The sequence below is a fragment of the Notolepis coatsorum genome, assembly GCF_963971535.1.
Source record: "Notolepis coatsorum genome assembly, chromosome: 20".
In the NCBI taxonomy this organism is placed as follows: domain Eukaryota; kingdom Metazoa; phylum Chordata; class Actinopteri; order Aulopiformes; family Paralepididae; genus Notolepis; species Notolepis coatsorum.
Window position 1 is genome coordinate 20,313,706 of NC_140184.1, and position 16,873 is coordinate 20,330,578.

A 16,873-nucleotide genomic window follows, 5' to 3' on the forward strand; every position below is an offset into this window, starting at 1 on the left:
ACTACCCTTTGGCAGAGAGAGAGAGAGATAGAGGGGGGGGGGGTTCTACAATCAAACACCTTCCTGTGATGTTCACACCTCGAAATAGAAAGATAGAACCAACTGCATGCCTTATGAACCGTATGGGGAATGGATCTGGGTTGTAAGGGCCCAGAATGACGTCAGAGCAGCAGACCTCAGCAGCCTCTGACAGGCTTTACACAGCACAGGGGAAGAAAGGATCTCCTCATACTCTCGAAATAACACCAGCGCCCTGTTGGATTTCCAACGTCAGCACAATCTTTTAAGGGTAGAATCTATAATGGCATCAAACAGTGACCTTAAGGATGGCAACATGGTTGTGTTTCCTTTACAGTTTTTGTTTATGTCTGATGTGGGGATTGGATTTCAGTGGGTATGTGGGAGATGTCGCTACTGCTGGCCACACCTCAGGCTCCACCAAGAGAGATCTGGGGGAAATTAACAGTATAATAAGTTACTAAACTCCGACCCACACGTCAGACCAAAACAGAAAAGTAAACAAACCGCAATACCAAACGGGGCTCTTTTGCCTAGAGGTCGCTGTTTGACAGCATTACAGATTATACCTTTAGGGTTTGAAAGTGAAGTGGATATTTTGTCTCATACCTCAATGTTTCTCCCACCTGTCACAATGACTCCCAATCAGGTATGTAGTTTGCATGACATGACACTGTTTGTAATGTCCCACCGGTCCATGGACTGTTCTCCCCTGCTCTACCTCTCCCCGTCCCTGTATGTGTGTTCCTTGTATTTATGTCCCTTAGTGTTATTTCCCTTCTCTCTATCTTGCTCGCTCTCTCTCCCCTTCTCTCTCTTGCTCTTCTTCATGTTCCTCTGTTAGTCTAGTGTTAATGTCTTGTATTAGGTACATAGTAGCATACTACAAAAACCTAGGGGTCCACAAAGACGACTTCAAACTTGAAATGGTAACAACCGATGAGGTACTCAAAAAATTGAGCGCCCTCCAACCTAACAAGGCCACTGGCTATGACAACATCCCCTCCAAATTCCTCAGAGACGCAGCAGCCGCCATCACCCCAGTCATCACACACATAATAAACCTCTCTATAAAACAGGGGCACGTCCCCAAGGACTTCAAAATTGCGAGAGTGACCCCTCTGCACAAAAAGGGCAGCAAATTAGACCCAGGCAACTACCGCCCTGTTTCTATTCTTACCTCCATCTCGAAAGTCATGGAGAAAATAGTCTACGAACAGGTCGAAAAGTACCTGGCGGAAAAAAATCTAATCTACGAATTCCAATCTGGCTTCAGAACGTCCCACTCCACTGACACATGCCTCCTCTATTTGAACGACCACATCAAACAAGAGGTGGACGTGGGCAAATACTGCGGCATGGTCATGCTGGACCTACAAAAGGCCTTCGACACTGTCAATCACTCCATTCTAATGGACAAGCTAAAGGCAATTGGTTTTGATAGCTTATCAGTGAGCTGGATGCAATCCTACCTGGAGGGGAGAGAACAGATGGTAGAGGTAAACGGTACTCTATCCCCCCCCCCTCACAGTGAGCTGTGGTGTTCCACAAGGAAGCATACTAGGACCGCTACTCTTCCTAATTTATGCAAATGACATGTCGTCAGCCTGTGACTGCAACTTGTTCCTGTTTGCGGACGACTCAGCCCTGCTGGTCTCTGACAAGAACAAATTGCAGGTTGAAAAAACCCTCAGCACGGAACTAGGCAAAATCTGCATATGGCTCGCTGATAACAAACTATCATTACACATGGGCAAAACAGAGTCCATTCTCTTCGGTTCAAATAACAAACTCAGCAAGACCGACGGCTTCTCAGTTACAGTGGGTGACAATATTGTCACAAGGAAAGACGAAATTACCTACCTGGGTTCCATCCTAGAGGCAAATCTTTCCTGTGACAAAATGGCATCCAATGTAATAAAAAAAGTCAACCAACGAACTAGATTCTTGTACCGGATCTCCTCTCTGGTAAACAAGAATACCCTGAAGACTCTGGCAGGAGCACTCATTCAAGGGTACTATGACTATGCGTGCACCTCATGGTACCAAAGCACCTCAAAGGCGCTTAAAACAAAATTACAAACATCAGAAAACAAACTGGTCAGACTACTACTTGACCTGAACCCCAGAACCCACCTCACCCCTGCCCACTTTGACAACCTAGGATGGCTTAGAGTAGACGACAGAGTACAGCAACTTGCAATGGGCCTGGTCTTCAAGATACACTATACGACCGGGGTGCCCATGTACATGTCAAAATACTTCCCAAAGGTCAGTGAATACCACAACCACTACACCAGAGGAAGCTCAACAAATCATGTTAAACCCAGATTCGGCTCAAACAAGGGACTAAACACGTTTCGCAATTATGCCACAACAATGTGGAACGCCCTACCCAAAGCTGTAAAGGAATGTGAATCCCTGCCCACATTCAAAACCGCTCTTAAAGAGCACCTACGGGAGGCTGCAATTCGAAACTGGCCACCGTAAATGCCCAAAACCCCCACCACCTCCTAATAGACAGTCTCCTCCCCACCGCATGTATATATTCCCTCCCCGCCGTATGTATATTTCCCTCCCACCCACCCACCCCCTCCTAATGTACAGTCCCATCCCCATCATATGTATATACTCTGTCAGGATCTAGGGGTAACAGTACTGTATATTTGAATACCGCTTATGTCACAAATGTATCAGTACTAAATACCTATATGTCCCTATGCCATAAATGTCATGTATGTTGTGTATGTCATAAATGTCTATATGAAATGAAAATGGGGGACCCTGATGGAAACAAGACAAACGTCTTTCTCAGGTCTGCATCCCCTTAACAATTGTATGTATTGAGCCGTACTGTATTGTACCCATTCTGCAATCTGTTAAATAAAGTTTTCATTCATTCATTCAGGTTAACTGTTTAGTCTTAGTGTTTGTAGTCACTGTCTGGTATTAGGTTCTCCGTTTAGTATCTGTAGTCTGCTTGTTTTGTCCCAGTGTGTGTTTGTCTTGTAGTTCCTTGTGTTGTTTATTGTAGTTCTTTGTCCGTCTGTTTCCCCTCCCAGGTGTCTCCCTCTGAAGGGACGGGGTGGGATGATGCTGAAGGGACGGGGTGGGATGATGCTGACGGGACAGGGTGGGATGATGCTGAAGGGATGGGGTGGGATGATGCTGAAGGGACGGGGTGGGATGATGCTGAAGGGATGGGGTGGGATGATGCTGAAGGGACGGGGTGGGATGATGCTGAAGGGACGGGGTGGGATGATGCTGAAGGGACAGGGTGGGATGATGCTGAAGGGACGGGTGGGATGATGCTGAAGGGGTGGGATGATGCTGAAGGGGTGGGATGATGCTGAAGGAACAGTGTGGGATGATGCTGAAGGGGTGGGATGATGCTGAAGGGACGGGGTGGGATGATGCTGAAGGAACAGTGTGGGATGATGCTGAAGGGGTGGGATGATGCTGACGGGACAGGGTGGGATGATTCTGAAAGGGTGAGATGATGCTGAAGGGACAGGGTGGGATGATGCTGAAGGGGTGGGATGATGCTGACGGGACAGGGTGGGATGATGCTGATGGGGTGGGATGATGCTGAAGGGAAGGGGTGGGATGATGCTGAAGGGGTGGGATGATGCTGAAGGGACGGGGTGGAATGATGCTGAAGGGACAGGGTGGGATGATGCTGAAGGAACAGTGTGGGATGATGCTGAAGGGGTGGGATGATGCTGAAGGGAAGGGGTGGGATGATGCTGAAGGGGTGGGATGATGCTGAGGGGATGGGATGATGCTGAAGGGACAGGGTGGGATGATGCTGAAGGGGTGGGATGATGCTGAAGGGAAGGGGTGGGATGATGCTGAAGGGACAGGGTGGGATGATGCTGAAGGGACAGGGTGGGATGATGCTGAAGTTGAATTAGACAATTACGTTTTCTAAGCAAATATACTCGGAACTATTTAGGTTTAGGTTCGTGTTAACGTTAGATAATGTACAAAATAAACGTTTTCCGCTGCTATAAACGTTGCACTTTTATTTTGAAAACCCCAGAAAGGAAGTCATTATATTTGATTTACTGACCGTCCGGTTCTGTGTTAGCTCCGGTTAGCTACGTGCAGTAGTTAGTATTATATTATCAATACCAGCCATTGGATTACTGTTTTCTAAATTGGGGAGGCTTTTAATCGTCAAGGTAAGAGGATTTTAAGTCATGGTATCCATAAACTTCAATCGGTTCGGATCCTTTGAATTAATGAGAATGTCTACAAACACGGCTTCACGTAGAAATCACTGGCTGCGCGCAGAGACGAGTGCTTAGGCAAACAATTGTTCAGAGTATATTTGCTTAGAAAACGTAATTGTCTAATTCAATTATTTTTTATTTCTCCACGTGGTAAATACACAGGTCACAACATGTTTACATGAACGTTTTGGAGTTGTATTTGGAGTGTATTTGTTGACTGTATACACTGTAAGGGAACGTCAGGCTATTGTCCTCCCCCACTTCCAGTGATGAAGCTAAGCTACACTAACGGAGCGACTGTTCCCAAAGCTAAATGCACGCACAGAGACAAAAAAGGTATGCATCTTCTTGTCTAACTCCAGGGAAGATGTTAAATAAGCTAATTTCCCAAAATGTTGGAGTTTTCCTTTAACGAGTCAGCGCGAGAGCGCACACACAAAAGCACACACGCATGATATCTGATTTATTAATGCCAAATAATGGACGACGACCACAATTGGCACTTGAAAAGTGTAAATGATGGATTAGTCAGTAACAATTCATGACAGCTTGTATAGCTCAACTGGTTAGTGCCCTGCCTGTGGACCATATGGTCCCCGGTTCGAATCTCTTGCTTACTTTTTTTTCTTTTCGTAACGTTAAATAATCTATCCACTCTGGTGTCCCAAAAAGGACACCACCTTATGCATACTGCACCTTATGTGAATACTGTGATACTGTGAATACTGTATATTTCAGTTGGTTAGATAGTCAATTATATTGACTTATTTGTTTACACTGCTTGTGTTGTTTTCACTACCTGTGTACCCCCCCCCATGCTGCTATGATGCCTGAATTACCCCAAGGGGATCAATAAAGGAATATCTTATCTTATCAACCAGAGTGGATAAATTAAATAACGTTACAGAAAAAAAATAAGTATCCAAGAGATTCAAACCAGGGACCATATGGTCCACAGGCAGGGGACTAACCAGTTGAGCTATACAAGCTGTCATGAATTGTTATTATAAAATACAATATTATTAAATCCTATCAGGAAGCGTGCCTCAAAGCATGAATGAACCGGCATTTACCGGCATTTCTAAGCACTTTAAACTTACCAGAACTTTAGCGCACATAAAGCCACGCGGAAACAGCTGTTCCGGGAGGCAGTACTGTGATATGCATTTGCATTTCAGCGTCCTGCTACGCTGGGAACCCGGAAACACGAACGTGTTGGTAAAAGCATAGACGCTGACGGGACAGGGTGGGATGATGCTGAAGGGACAGGGTGGGATGATGCTGAAGGGACAGGGTGGGATGATGCTGAAGGGACAGGGTGGGATGATGCTGAAGGGACAGGGTGGGATGATACTGATGGGACAGGGTGGGATGATGCTGAAGGGACAGGGTGGGATGATGCTGAAGGGACAGGGTGGGATGATGCTGAAGGGACAGGGTGGGATGATGCTGATGGGATATGGTGGGATGATGCTGACGGGACAGGGTGGGATGATGCTGAAGGGACGGGGTGGGATGATGCTGACGGGACGGGGTGGGATGATGCTGACGGGACATGGTGGGATGATGCTGAAGGGACGGGTGGGATGATGCTGAAGCGCCTGTTCACTTTACAACTATGGTAAAAGAATGCTGTTTACCAGGGTTGGGATGGTCACTTTCAATACTGATTACCTGTTACATAACTGAAAATTGTAATCAGTAATGTAACCCACTGGACTTATTAAAAATGTAATCAGATTTCATTGCAGTTGCTTTTTGATTAATTTGCAGAATCAATTTATAATTCATATTCTTATAATTAATTCATAATTAATTCACGAACAGCCATAATAAGTTAGTAATAAAAATAGTAACTACAGTACCATTACTTCAAGTAATACTTTTATTTTTGTAATCAGATCACGGTACTCCCATCACTTGTAATCCGTTAATGCTAAACCCTGATCATAAGCATAAGGTAGGTGTCCGAGGGGAGACCGGAGCCCCCACGCCTGGAAAGCAACACTACAGTGGGTACCTACCTGTTGGCCTGCCGGGACACCTCCAGCTCGCCCTCCAGGCTATTGATGTCAGCTGTCAGGTGGGTCTTGTCCAGAACCAGGGTTTTCTTCTCTGCCTGCAGGCTGGACACTCTCTGAACCAGCTCCTCCACCTCGCTCTGCTTCCTGCCTTCCTCCTGCTCAAGTTGTCTGGGAGAGGTGACATCACACCCACATAAGGGGAGAGCAGGGTCATCAGATTGATGAATATGATAATTATGTATTACGTTTTTCCTGAATTGATGCCACAGACGGAGACCTGATTTTTATTCAGCGAGATGAGAGCTATATTTAGACATTCGTTTAGGATCAGAGTCAGACTGTCAGACATAGAATCAGATGGACTTCTTTAGGTCTCTTGCTCCTGAAGCAGAAAGAGCACGAAACACACCCACAGCGCTAACCTGCACATGCATACGACAAAACATCCCTGTCAGATCATCTGTGACGAAGTGAGTGACCACAGTTGGTCTGTGACTGAGTGAGTGACCACAGTTGGTCTGTGACTGAGTGAGTGACCACAGTTGGTCTGTGACTGAGTGAGTGACCAGCCGATGGTGGCAGTCCCTTCGCACTGTGGGAAAAGGGGACATCCCTCTGGGATTCAGCAGGGGACTCACTGGAACATGAACGCACTCAGTTGGGATGTAACTCATCCTCACAGAGTGCCACGTCCCTGAAGCTGCCTTGGATCCATGTAATATTTAATAATGGTCTCAAGTTTGTTTATTAATTGTCACAAATAAAATACACATACTTTACAGTGAAATGCCTTGTTCTGTATGAGCCCCAGGTGTCCCGGACCATGCCATACAGCCGGCTGAGAACTTCTCCGTTCACCAGGGGGTCTTGCTCTAGTTCTGGTGAGATCTGAAACGTGTATGTTTTCTGATGACAGATTTATGCCACATAGGGTGCCTGACTAACTGTCGCTAGACAGGAATGCAGCATGTTTCGACAGTAAAAGTGTTGCTCGACAATTTTCTTTCATGCTGTGCATCTCCAGAATTGTGTTATGTTGAAAACACTGTCACAAATTGTCACACAGTGGGACTGGATGAAAATGCCAACCTATACTGTACTTGCGGATTCACTTTGGTTTACACTTGTGGTTTCACTTTGGTTTTGACTCTAGCCAACATTTGTATACACGGGGACAGAGGAAATATTGGCAGATTTGTTTAGTCTCAAAGACAAATAGACTAGATATAGGCTCAAAACCATATAAACAAACAATGTCTTCAGAAGTCAAAGAAAACATGTTACCTTGGAAATACTGAGACATTAAAAAAATATTTAGTAGAACATGATGTTGAATGATTTGAAGTGACTGCCTCTGCTCAAGCCGAGAAGCTATCAAAAGGAATATAGGCCACAGAAGTGTTCATACTCAAGGGCCGTGTCCACACTTTGATCATAAAGAAGTGCCAGGCTATTCCTGCTTTGGACTCATCTCTGAGAAAATTTGAAACTAATAAAAAAAATAAAAAGTCTCTGCAGCTATGGTATACTTTAGTAAAGGCTATATGGGGGGAAATGCACCGTAGCAGAAAATTGCTTAAAGCTATTCTCCTCTCATCGGTTCAAAATGGACACAAATGGAAGGTGTTATTATTTTTGAATGACACACGAGTGGTATAATATACTGTAATGTGTTGACTTCAATTTAATACAATAATGCTTTTCATTGCTACTGCCATGACTCCCCCACCACCCACAGTGCTAATATCTCATTCTGCCTTTGTGCAAGTTGACAGTGAACGGGGTCGGTGACCAAGAGAGAAAGACCCTTACCCCTCCCCAATGTTAAAGTGGGATTGTTTCACATGGTTTCTTTACACCAGCAGTTTTACTCAGGATGTAGATCTCTGGATGTGTTGCCAAGTAAGCAGATATGGGCCAAGAAGCCCATAAGAACTGGTGTTCCACTGAGAGCCATACACCCTGCAGTATGTGACAACAGCAGAATTTAAACAGTACTCACACACCATAATTAGATTATTTGTTTATTCACAATGTTTCACTGATTTTCTCTAAGATACTCTATTAACCACATAAGCATCGGACGGCCCGACGGCGGGCACTTGCGGCACTTTGCGCTTGTCTGCCGGCTGCATTTTTCGCTTTGCCGCCTTTCGAACGCCACCACACTCAACCATTTGCGTGCTTCGGGTCTCTAGTTACATGATGATATATCCGGCGAGCGTCATTTGACAAGCCAAAACCAAAACCTCTCAAACACTCATTTTCCGTGGGGTTCGTATACAATTTCGACCGGATGGGAATCGAGAATCGGAATCGATTGGGAACCGGTTCCTAATTGTCCGATGCTCATTCCAATTCGGTCCGATCACTCGCTAATAGTCCCAGGACTCGAGCTAGACACAACGGATAGCAATCTGTTACCAATAACTCGATAAACAACATGATTTGGACGTATATACTATTATACAACCTGGAAATGGATCGCATATTTCTACATCCCATAATAGGAATATTTCTGCTCCACGCTCATCGCCCAATGCTATGAGGAAGCTACGGTAAGATTCAGCGTTATTTTTTAACGTGTTCGATATAAACTGCTCTGATGATCATATCACCCACACTAGATGAATCATCTAACGTTGGCCACGGAATTATAAACGACCCCCCCCCCCCATCCGGTCAACATCAGATGATCAGTAGTAACTTCTAGAAGCACGTCCATTGGACATTTTTTATCTCGCACAGATTGCTATCAAACTGTATTTGATCATCAATATAATGCATTTGGGGCTATAAATCACGTTCTGGAGAAAGCTGCAGAAAACGATAAAAACATACTTATACTTTAGACCGTATTTTAGTATGAATATGTGAATGAAAAAGTATAACGTTGCTACACCCTGAACAATAGATACTTGATGTTGAATGGGCCATAGTAATGTCAATTTAGCAAAACAATTAAAAAAGTTATAGCCCTGCAAAGAAGGGGAACTTCTCCATAGACAAATAGAGCTGGCAGAGGATGGTATAAGGATGTACATAAGCGTGGCAAAGAAAGTGGTAAATGAACTGCATTTATACAACATATGCCTCACATTCACCCATTCACTCAGACATTGACGGCAAACATGCAAGGTGCCAACCTGCTCATCAGGAGCAGTTATGGGTTAAGTGTGTTGCTAAAGGACTCTTCACCTGGCGGGAGGAGCTGGAATCAAACCGGGAACCATCTGAACCCGGAACCTTCAGACGACCACTCTACCTACTTCTACTGTCGCCCGGAATCAAATGACTTATTTATTCACAGTGGGTCTGGTTCCTAACAGTTGATGTTTATCCAGTATAGTTAGTTTAATAATAATTGCCCTCGCAGTACCGTTTGAGCTTGCCTGCGATGGCGCAGTGCTCCTCCCAGCTGACGGTGTTCTCCAGGCTGGCGCGGGCCTGCCGGTGCTGGCCGTGTAGGGCCTGGAACTCCCGGCGGGTTCCCTCCACCTCAGCTTCCAGCCGCTGCTTCTCAGCCTCCAACAGCATCACCTGCTTGGACACCTTGGAGACTACATGGTGAGGGACGGAGGGAGAGGGAGGGGGAGAGGGATGGATGGGAAACATTAAACAACAGTGCTGTCAATTAGATTAGATTAAAATATATTGTCATTATACAGCACAATTACAGTAAAATGAAAATAGATTTGGCATCCATAGACTGTATATATATATCCCTATCTGTCTGAATATACCTGCATATAATCCTCTATATATTTACTTATACACTACTAATTACTGTATTACTTATATTTACGTACTGCATATAACCCATACCTTTGTATGATAGCATGTACAATAATGCTGTATGCAGTATATATATATATACAGTCTATGAATGCCAAATCTATTTTCGTTGTACTGTAATTATATATATATAATTATATAATTATATAAATATATATATATATATATATATGCTGTAAATATAAATATATAAATATTTACCACCTATTATATGCTTTTGAGGAAGCAACTGCCCCAGTGGTTTTCTAGGACAACTTGGTAGAAATAAACCCAGTGTCATGAAAAAAGAAAAGTAGGCTATTTGTAGTAAGCATTACAATGGCTGTATTGTGTACAGTGAAACTGTACAGTGTGTTGCACTGAAGTAATACGGAAGTGTAGCCAACGCTACCCACTAGTCCACAAGGTGTGTCTATAGGTCAGGTGACTTTATCTTATTCTTTTTCTCATACGTTTAATAAATGGCTTTGCCGCGCTGTTGCGCATTCCCGACAGTGTGTTTTTAAGAGAATGAGCTAGAAGTTTGAAATATTGAAATATTAGCAAAGAAGAACACAGTGCTTCTGTTTTCAATAGACCAGATCAGAAGCACTTCCCACGAGTGCTGCCAGCTGAGGTCCTCTATCGACACAGCCCCATAGGCTAGCCATGCCGTAGCTCTGGTACCTTCTGTGTGGTGTCGGCTATGGCTGTCCTTGGCCTTGGCATGCTGCACCTCCAGCTGCTCCATCAGTACCTGGTTCTCCTGGAGCACCAGGCCTGCCTGCTCCTGCAGCTTCCTCCTGGAAGAGGGATGGTGAGAGGAGAGGAGAGGAGGGGGGAAATGGAGAAGAGGTTGGATAAATCGACGAAATACGATGAAATCCAATCTTCACACAATACACCTAGTTCAGTGTGTGAGCAATGTGTGACCATCTACACTCATTGCACACACATCCACATGCACACACTCACTTTAAACAAACACTCAAGTCAAGTCAAGTCAAGAGTTTTAATTGTCACGGCATACAAGTATACAATGAAATGCGGGTGGTCTTGCCCGCGACGATGTGCAATACAGTGGTACAACATATAATAGAATCCAATAAAAATACAGTGGTACAACATATAATAGAATCCAATAAAAAACAACATTGTGCAATAAACAGGTAACAAGTAACATGGTGTGACATCTCGGTATCTGTACATAGTATTTACAGAGCATATAGGACATGCTAGGTAGCTTTAGTAGTGCAATACACTGTTCCTGTTATACTAATTTAAAGTGGCCTTTCCTCTTGGCCATAAGTGTGCGTGTGTGCGGCATGAGTGTGTGCCCGCTCGTGTTAAAGTGTTAAAGTGGCTGCTAGTGTGTGAGCGTGCACAGCGTACGTGTCGTGTGTGTGCTCGTGTGTGCTTGTGTGTGGATAGTTCAGTTTCTGTGGCACTCAATGTTCATTGTTCAAGGCTCTGATGGCCTGGGGGAAGAAGCTGAGCCTAAGCCTCTCCGTCCTAGTAGCTGGGGTTCGCAGGCGTCTGCCTGACCTCAGCAGCTGGAACAGGTTGTTATTGGGGTGGTGGGGGTCTTTCATTATTCTGCAGGCTCTGGATTTGCACCTCTTGTTGTATAGAACCTGCAGCCGCAGGGGAGGTAGCGCAATACCCGTGGTACGCTCGGCTGAGCGCACCACTCTCTGTAGGGCCTTCTTGTCCTGTGCCGTGCTGTTTCCATACCAGGCAGTGATGTTTCCGGTCAAGATGCTCTCTACAGCTCCTGAGTAGAAGGACTGGAGTATCTTCCCCGATACTCTGAACTTCCTTAACTGATTGATTGAAAACTTTATTAACAGATTGCAGAATGGGTACAATACAGTACAGCTCAATACACACAATTGTTAAGGGGATGCAGACCAGAGAAAGACTTTCGTCTTGTTTACATCAGGGTCCCCCATTTTCAATTCATCAGGACATATATGACATACATGACATACAGATAGTCAGTACTGCTACATCTATACATTTATGACATACCAGATTTGCAAATACAGTACTGTTTGTGATACAAAAGGAGTCAAGAAAAGGGAGTATATACATTTGACGTAGAAACTGTACATTGGACATTGGAGGAGGTTGGGTGGGGTTGTGTGGGGGGGGGGGTTGGGTACATTGGGATATTGACAACCATACTGGGTCATTTACATTGGAGGTGGTTGGGGGGGGGGGGGGGGAGAAACACTGTATAAACAAGCAAAATTGTACATTGGGGGGGGGGGGGGGGAGACACTGTACAAACAAGCAAAATTGTACATTGGACTATTGACAAAACCATACTAGGTAAATGACTGTACATTGGAGGGGGTTGGGTTAGGACATTTACAGGGGCCAGTTTTGAATTGCAGTCTCCCGTAGGTGTCCCTTGAGATTGGTTTTGAAAGTGGGTAGTGATCCACATTCCTTTACAGCTTTGGGTAGGGCGTTCCACATTGATGTGGCATAATTGCGAAACGTGTTTAGTCCCTTATTTGAGCCGAATCTGGGTTTAACATGATTTGTGGAGCTCCCTCTGGTGTTGTGATCATGGTATTCACTGACCTGTGGGAAGTATTTTGACATGTACATGGGTACCTTGGTCGTGTAGTGTATCTTGTAGACCAGGCCCATTGCAAGTTGCTGTACTCTGTCGTCTACTCTAAGCCATCCTAGGTTGTCAAAGTGGGCAGGGGTGAGGTGGGTTCTAGGAGTAAGGTCAAGCAGTAGTCTGACCAGTTTGTTTTGAGATGTTTGTAATTTTGTTTTTAGCGCCTTTGAGGTGCTTTGGTACCATGAGGTGCAAGCATAGTCGTAGTACCCTTGAATGAGTGCTCCTGCCAGAGTCTTCAGGGTATTCCTGTTTACCAGAGAGGAGATCCGGTACAAGAATCGAGTTCTTTGGTTGACTTTTTTTATTACATTGGATGCCATTTTGTCACAGGAGAGATTAGCCTCTAGCCTCACAATTGTATATTGTATAGTGTTATTCCTCTTTTACTTACTTTTTATTAAGCACATTATCTGGGGCTCATACAGAACCAAGCATTTCACTGTAACTGACATGTACTTTATACGTGAGAAATAAAAGTAAACTTGAACTTGAAAACGTGAGTATGAGAAGGCCACATCTGTGCACAAACCTAGACACGTGTGCACACACTCAAAACACACACATAAAAAGATCTCCACACCCAGATGTTTGATGTCGGCATGCCTGCTTCTTATCAGCCCCCCCATCGCGCTGCTCTGCTGTGTTCATATTGATTAGAGTCCAGTGAATTTCTGCTTTGATATGATCGCACCGCTGTTCACTGGTGGTGCTGCTGAATGCTGATGCTGTGGGGCCATTCACCACCGTCCCCAATACACAGTGCTGGGCTGCAAGTGTCCTTGACTACATTGAATCGCTTACTCCTGGTGACTTCTCTTCTACTTCCTGTGCCAACTCTAGCAGAGCTGCACGGCTGCTAGTCACAGAAACTAGCACCATTTCCACCCTGAATAGAACAAAAAGGTGTAATAATGACTTATTGTCACTAATTATCCAGATTTGTTTATATTAGCACTTACCCATGGGACACTGTCGAGAGATATAATTCAATACACTGTTTTTCTTAAATTGTTTCATTTGTATTATGTTATATCATTACCTGAACTTGCCACGTCCTTGCATTAGACACGTCTAGCATCCATGGTAGCTAAGACAATTGTTTGCAGGGTAATACAAATTAGACAAACACATAGATAGCTTGATTGGTTTTATTGAATTTAAGATGCCAAATGATTCATGTTACAATTTATTTTAAATATATTCATACCACCAGCTGCATGGCTTGTGCTACTGTAGGCATGTTAAAAGGGACATTTCCTAAAATTCTGGTCTCTTTTTCTTTTTTTCTCTTTTTACATGAGGTCATTGTGGAAGCGTCCAAGTCTAGTATGGGTGTTTGGATATAGCATGTATTGAAATTGCATTTCTATGTCAAAGTGTGGCCGCTCAGAGCTATCTGTGAAACGGATGTTCATAAATTATGTAACTGTGGTTATGTATTATGTTTAGCTGTTTCTAGCAAGGGAATATGTATTGATCAATGTATATTACTGATTATGGTAGAGCCCAAAGGGAAGAGTGTATGTAGCCATTATATTATATTCCTGTCTGCCCAGTCATTGAGGGGAACTCTGAGTGGAAGAAGGATTTAGTAGTGAAAGGGTTTGAAGTGTGGTAGTGAAAGGGTTAACATTATGTAGTGTGTTAGTGAAAGGGTTAACCCTTTGTAGTGAGTTAGTAAAATGGTTAACCCTTTGTAGTGTGGTAGTGAAAGGATTAACATTCTGTAGTGTGGTAGTGAAAGGATTAACCTTCTGTAGTGTGGTAGTGAAAGGGTTAACCCTTTGTAGTGAGTTAGTAAAATGGTTAACCCTTTGTAGTGTGGTAGTGAAAGGATTAACCTTCTGTAGTGTGGTAGTGAAAGGATTAACCTTCTGTAGTGTGGTAGTGAAAGGATTAACCTTCTGTAGTATGGTAGTGAAAGGTTAACCGTATGTAGTGTGGTAGTGAAAGGTTAACCGTATGTAGTGTGGTAGTGAAAGGGTTAACCTTCTGTAGTGTGGTAGTGAAAGGTTAACCTTCTGTAGTGTGGTAGTGAAAGGGTTAACCCTTTGTAGTGTGTGGTAGTGAAATGGTTAGCCTTCTGTAGTGTAGTGAAAGGGTTATTTGTGATACTGTGTATATATCAAATTCAAAGTTATAGCTGCATTTCCTTTCAAACTAATTTGGTCGCGGATGTCCGGATATGGTACAGATTTTGGCGTAGAGACAGCTCTGCAGTGCCTCACACAGCAATGGTAACGGTTCCTGATCCTGCCCTTGCTGTAGGCAAAGTAAAATGGACTGTACCATCATCAGTGGCAGTGACCAGCAGGCCTAGCTTAGAATAAGGAAAGGTCCCCGGATGCAAAACGTCCATATTTTCAGTAGACGGCAAGGCTAGAGGTTCAATCGGTCGCATCCAAACGTCTACAGGACATCCGATGCATATGCTGTGGTTGGTTATGCCGTGAACCAAATCGACATTGGATATACCAGATGGCAATCAAACAATTGGAATATTATTTTTGGAATGCTCCCTATCAAAGGTAAGGATCATCTGACGTAAATTCTGGCTTGATTGTGCAAGGTTTTCATACGGATCCAGCTGATCAGCGTTTTTAGCGTTCAATACTAATGCCGTTACTGGTAATCAATCATCAGAAATGACCCCCCCCCCCCCCTTCATGCATTCATGATGAAACATAATACCTACTGTATGAATTTGATTCTGGAATACTAGCGTGTATAGGCCAGAAACGCCAACGCAAATAGTAGAATTTACCTATATGGCTATTACGCAGCCTTTCAGGAATTACCACATACCGCTGTAAAACCATACTTATATTCACCATGGTATAACACGGGAATGTATGCATGGAAAAATTATCTCTTTTTTGCATCTTGACCAGAAGAAACAGTGTCAAATGACTATAGCAATTAGGGGTGGGAATCACCAGTTTCATCACGATACTAAGGCTGTCTTAAATACTTCGACCATAAAAAAAAAATCGAAGTTTAAAAAAATATGAATCTTTTTTCAAAAAAAAAAACGTTCAAAAAAAAATTACTTCGATTTGTGTGTGTGTGTGTGTGTGTGTGTGTGTGTGTGTGTGTGTGTGTGTGTGTGTGTGTGTGTGTGTGTGTGTGTGTGTGTGCACGCGCGCGCGCATGGGGCCATTGGGTGGGGCCGGGGGACAAATACACTGGAGGAAAGTAACCCAGCTCAGCACTGCCCAAATTATATCATCACTATTGCCTGTTTGAAGGATATCATCCTCAAACACATATACACCTACATGCCTTGTAGAATTCCACACATAAGAAAGAACGATACTGGGATGAATAAACAAAATAGGAAATAAAATGTAGAAATGCATGCAATACATAAATAAATATGAATCTCCATAGAACATTTAGATAAGGTGCTACTGAGATGTTTTGGTGAGTTTAGTTTTTTTGTGGAAGTAGCCCTTCTTAAAAAATGCATGAACATTCACTGATAATTGGTCTGTAGTGGAGTCTACAAGGTCTACATTGCCGGACCATGTAGAATCCGGACACAGGGCATATTTCAAATAATCAAAATCTTACTTCATCTTAAACATTCTTGATTTGGGGGATTGGTAGTTCCCATGAAATCTGAAGTTGTTCAAACGACAACAGCGATCCACCTTGAATTAAATCACACAGCCGAGTGAAACCTTGTTGGCTGCGTCACAGTCACGAAAGGGGCTACTTAATTCATTAATCCAATCCACTTTATTTATAGAGCACATTTAAAAACAACAAAGTTTACCAAAGTGCTGTACAAGGCCCACAACATAAGATACATTTTTTTTTTTTTTTTTTTATTATTATTATTTCTTTCCGAAGCTTCGAATTAAAATCGAAGCTCGGCCCCGAAGCTTCGATTGCCAAAAAAAGCTTCGAAGGTCAGCCCTACACGATACGATATCGATTCTTTGGACAACGATACGATATTTTCCGATATCACAAAGTCTGCCACGATACGATACGATTCGGTTCAGGTGCCTGCGATCGATATGAGATGATATTATATGCCCATTTAACACAATCAGTTACATTTAAATCAACAAAAAAAAGGCAATGGAAATATCATTTGACATTTTAATTTTTGATCTCTTCCAGACATTTAAATGAAAAACAATCTATTGTTTTTAATACAAATAGACCTCCTG

At 43.5% G+C, this 16,873-nt stretch overlaps 1 protein-coding gene across 1 annotated transcript in view; it reads right to left on the bottom strand.

Moving 5' to 3' along the window:
- Positions 1 to 16,873, bottom strand: part of cep89 (centrosomal protein 89) — a 371,884-nt gene that overhangs the window by 275,284 nt on the left and 79,727 nt on the right. The window contains exons 13-15 of the mRNA XM_084337069.1: positions 10,739 to 10,854; positions 9,657 to 9,837; positions 6,278 to 6,445 (exon numbers count right to left, since the gene is read on the bottom strand). Coding sequence (XP_084193195.1) covers positions 6,278 to 6,445; positions 9,657 to 9,837; positions 10,739 to 10,854 — 465 coding nt within the window. The remainder of the gene's footprint in view (positions 1 to 6,277; positions 6,446 to 9,656; positions 9,838 to 10,738; positions 10,855 to 16,873) is intronic.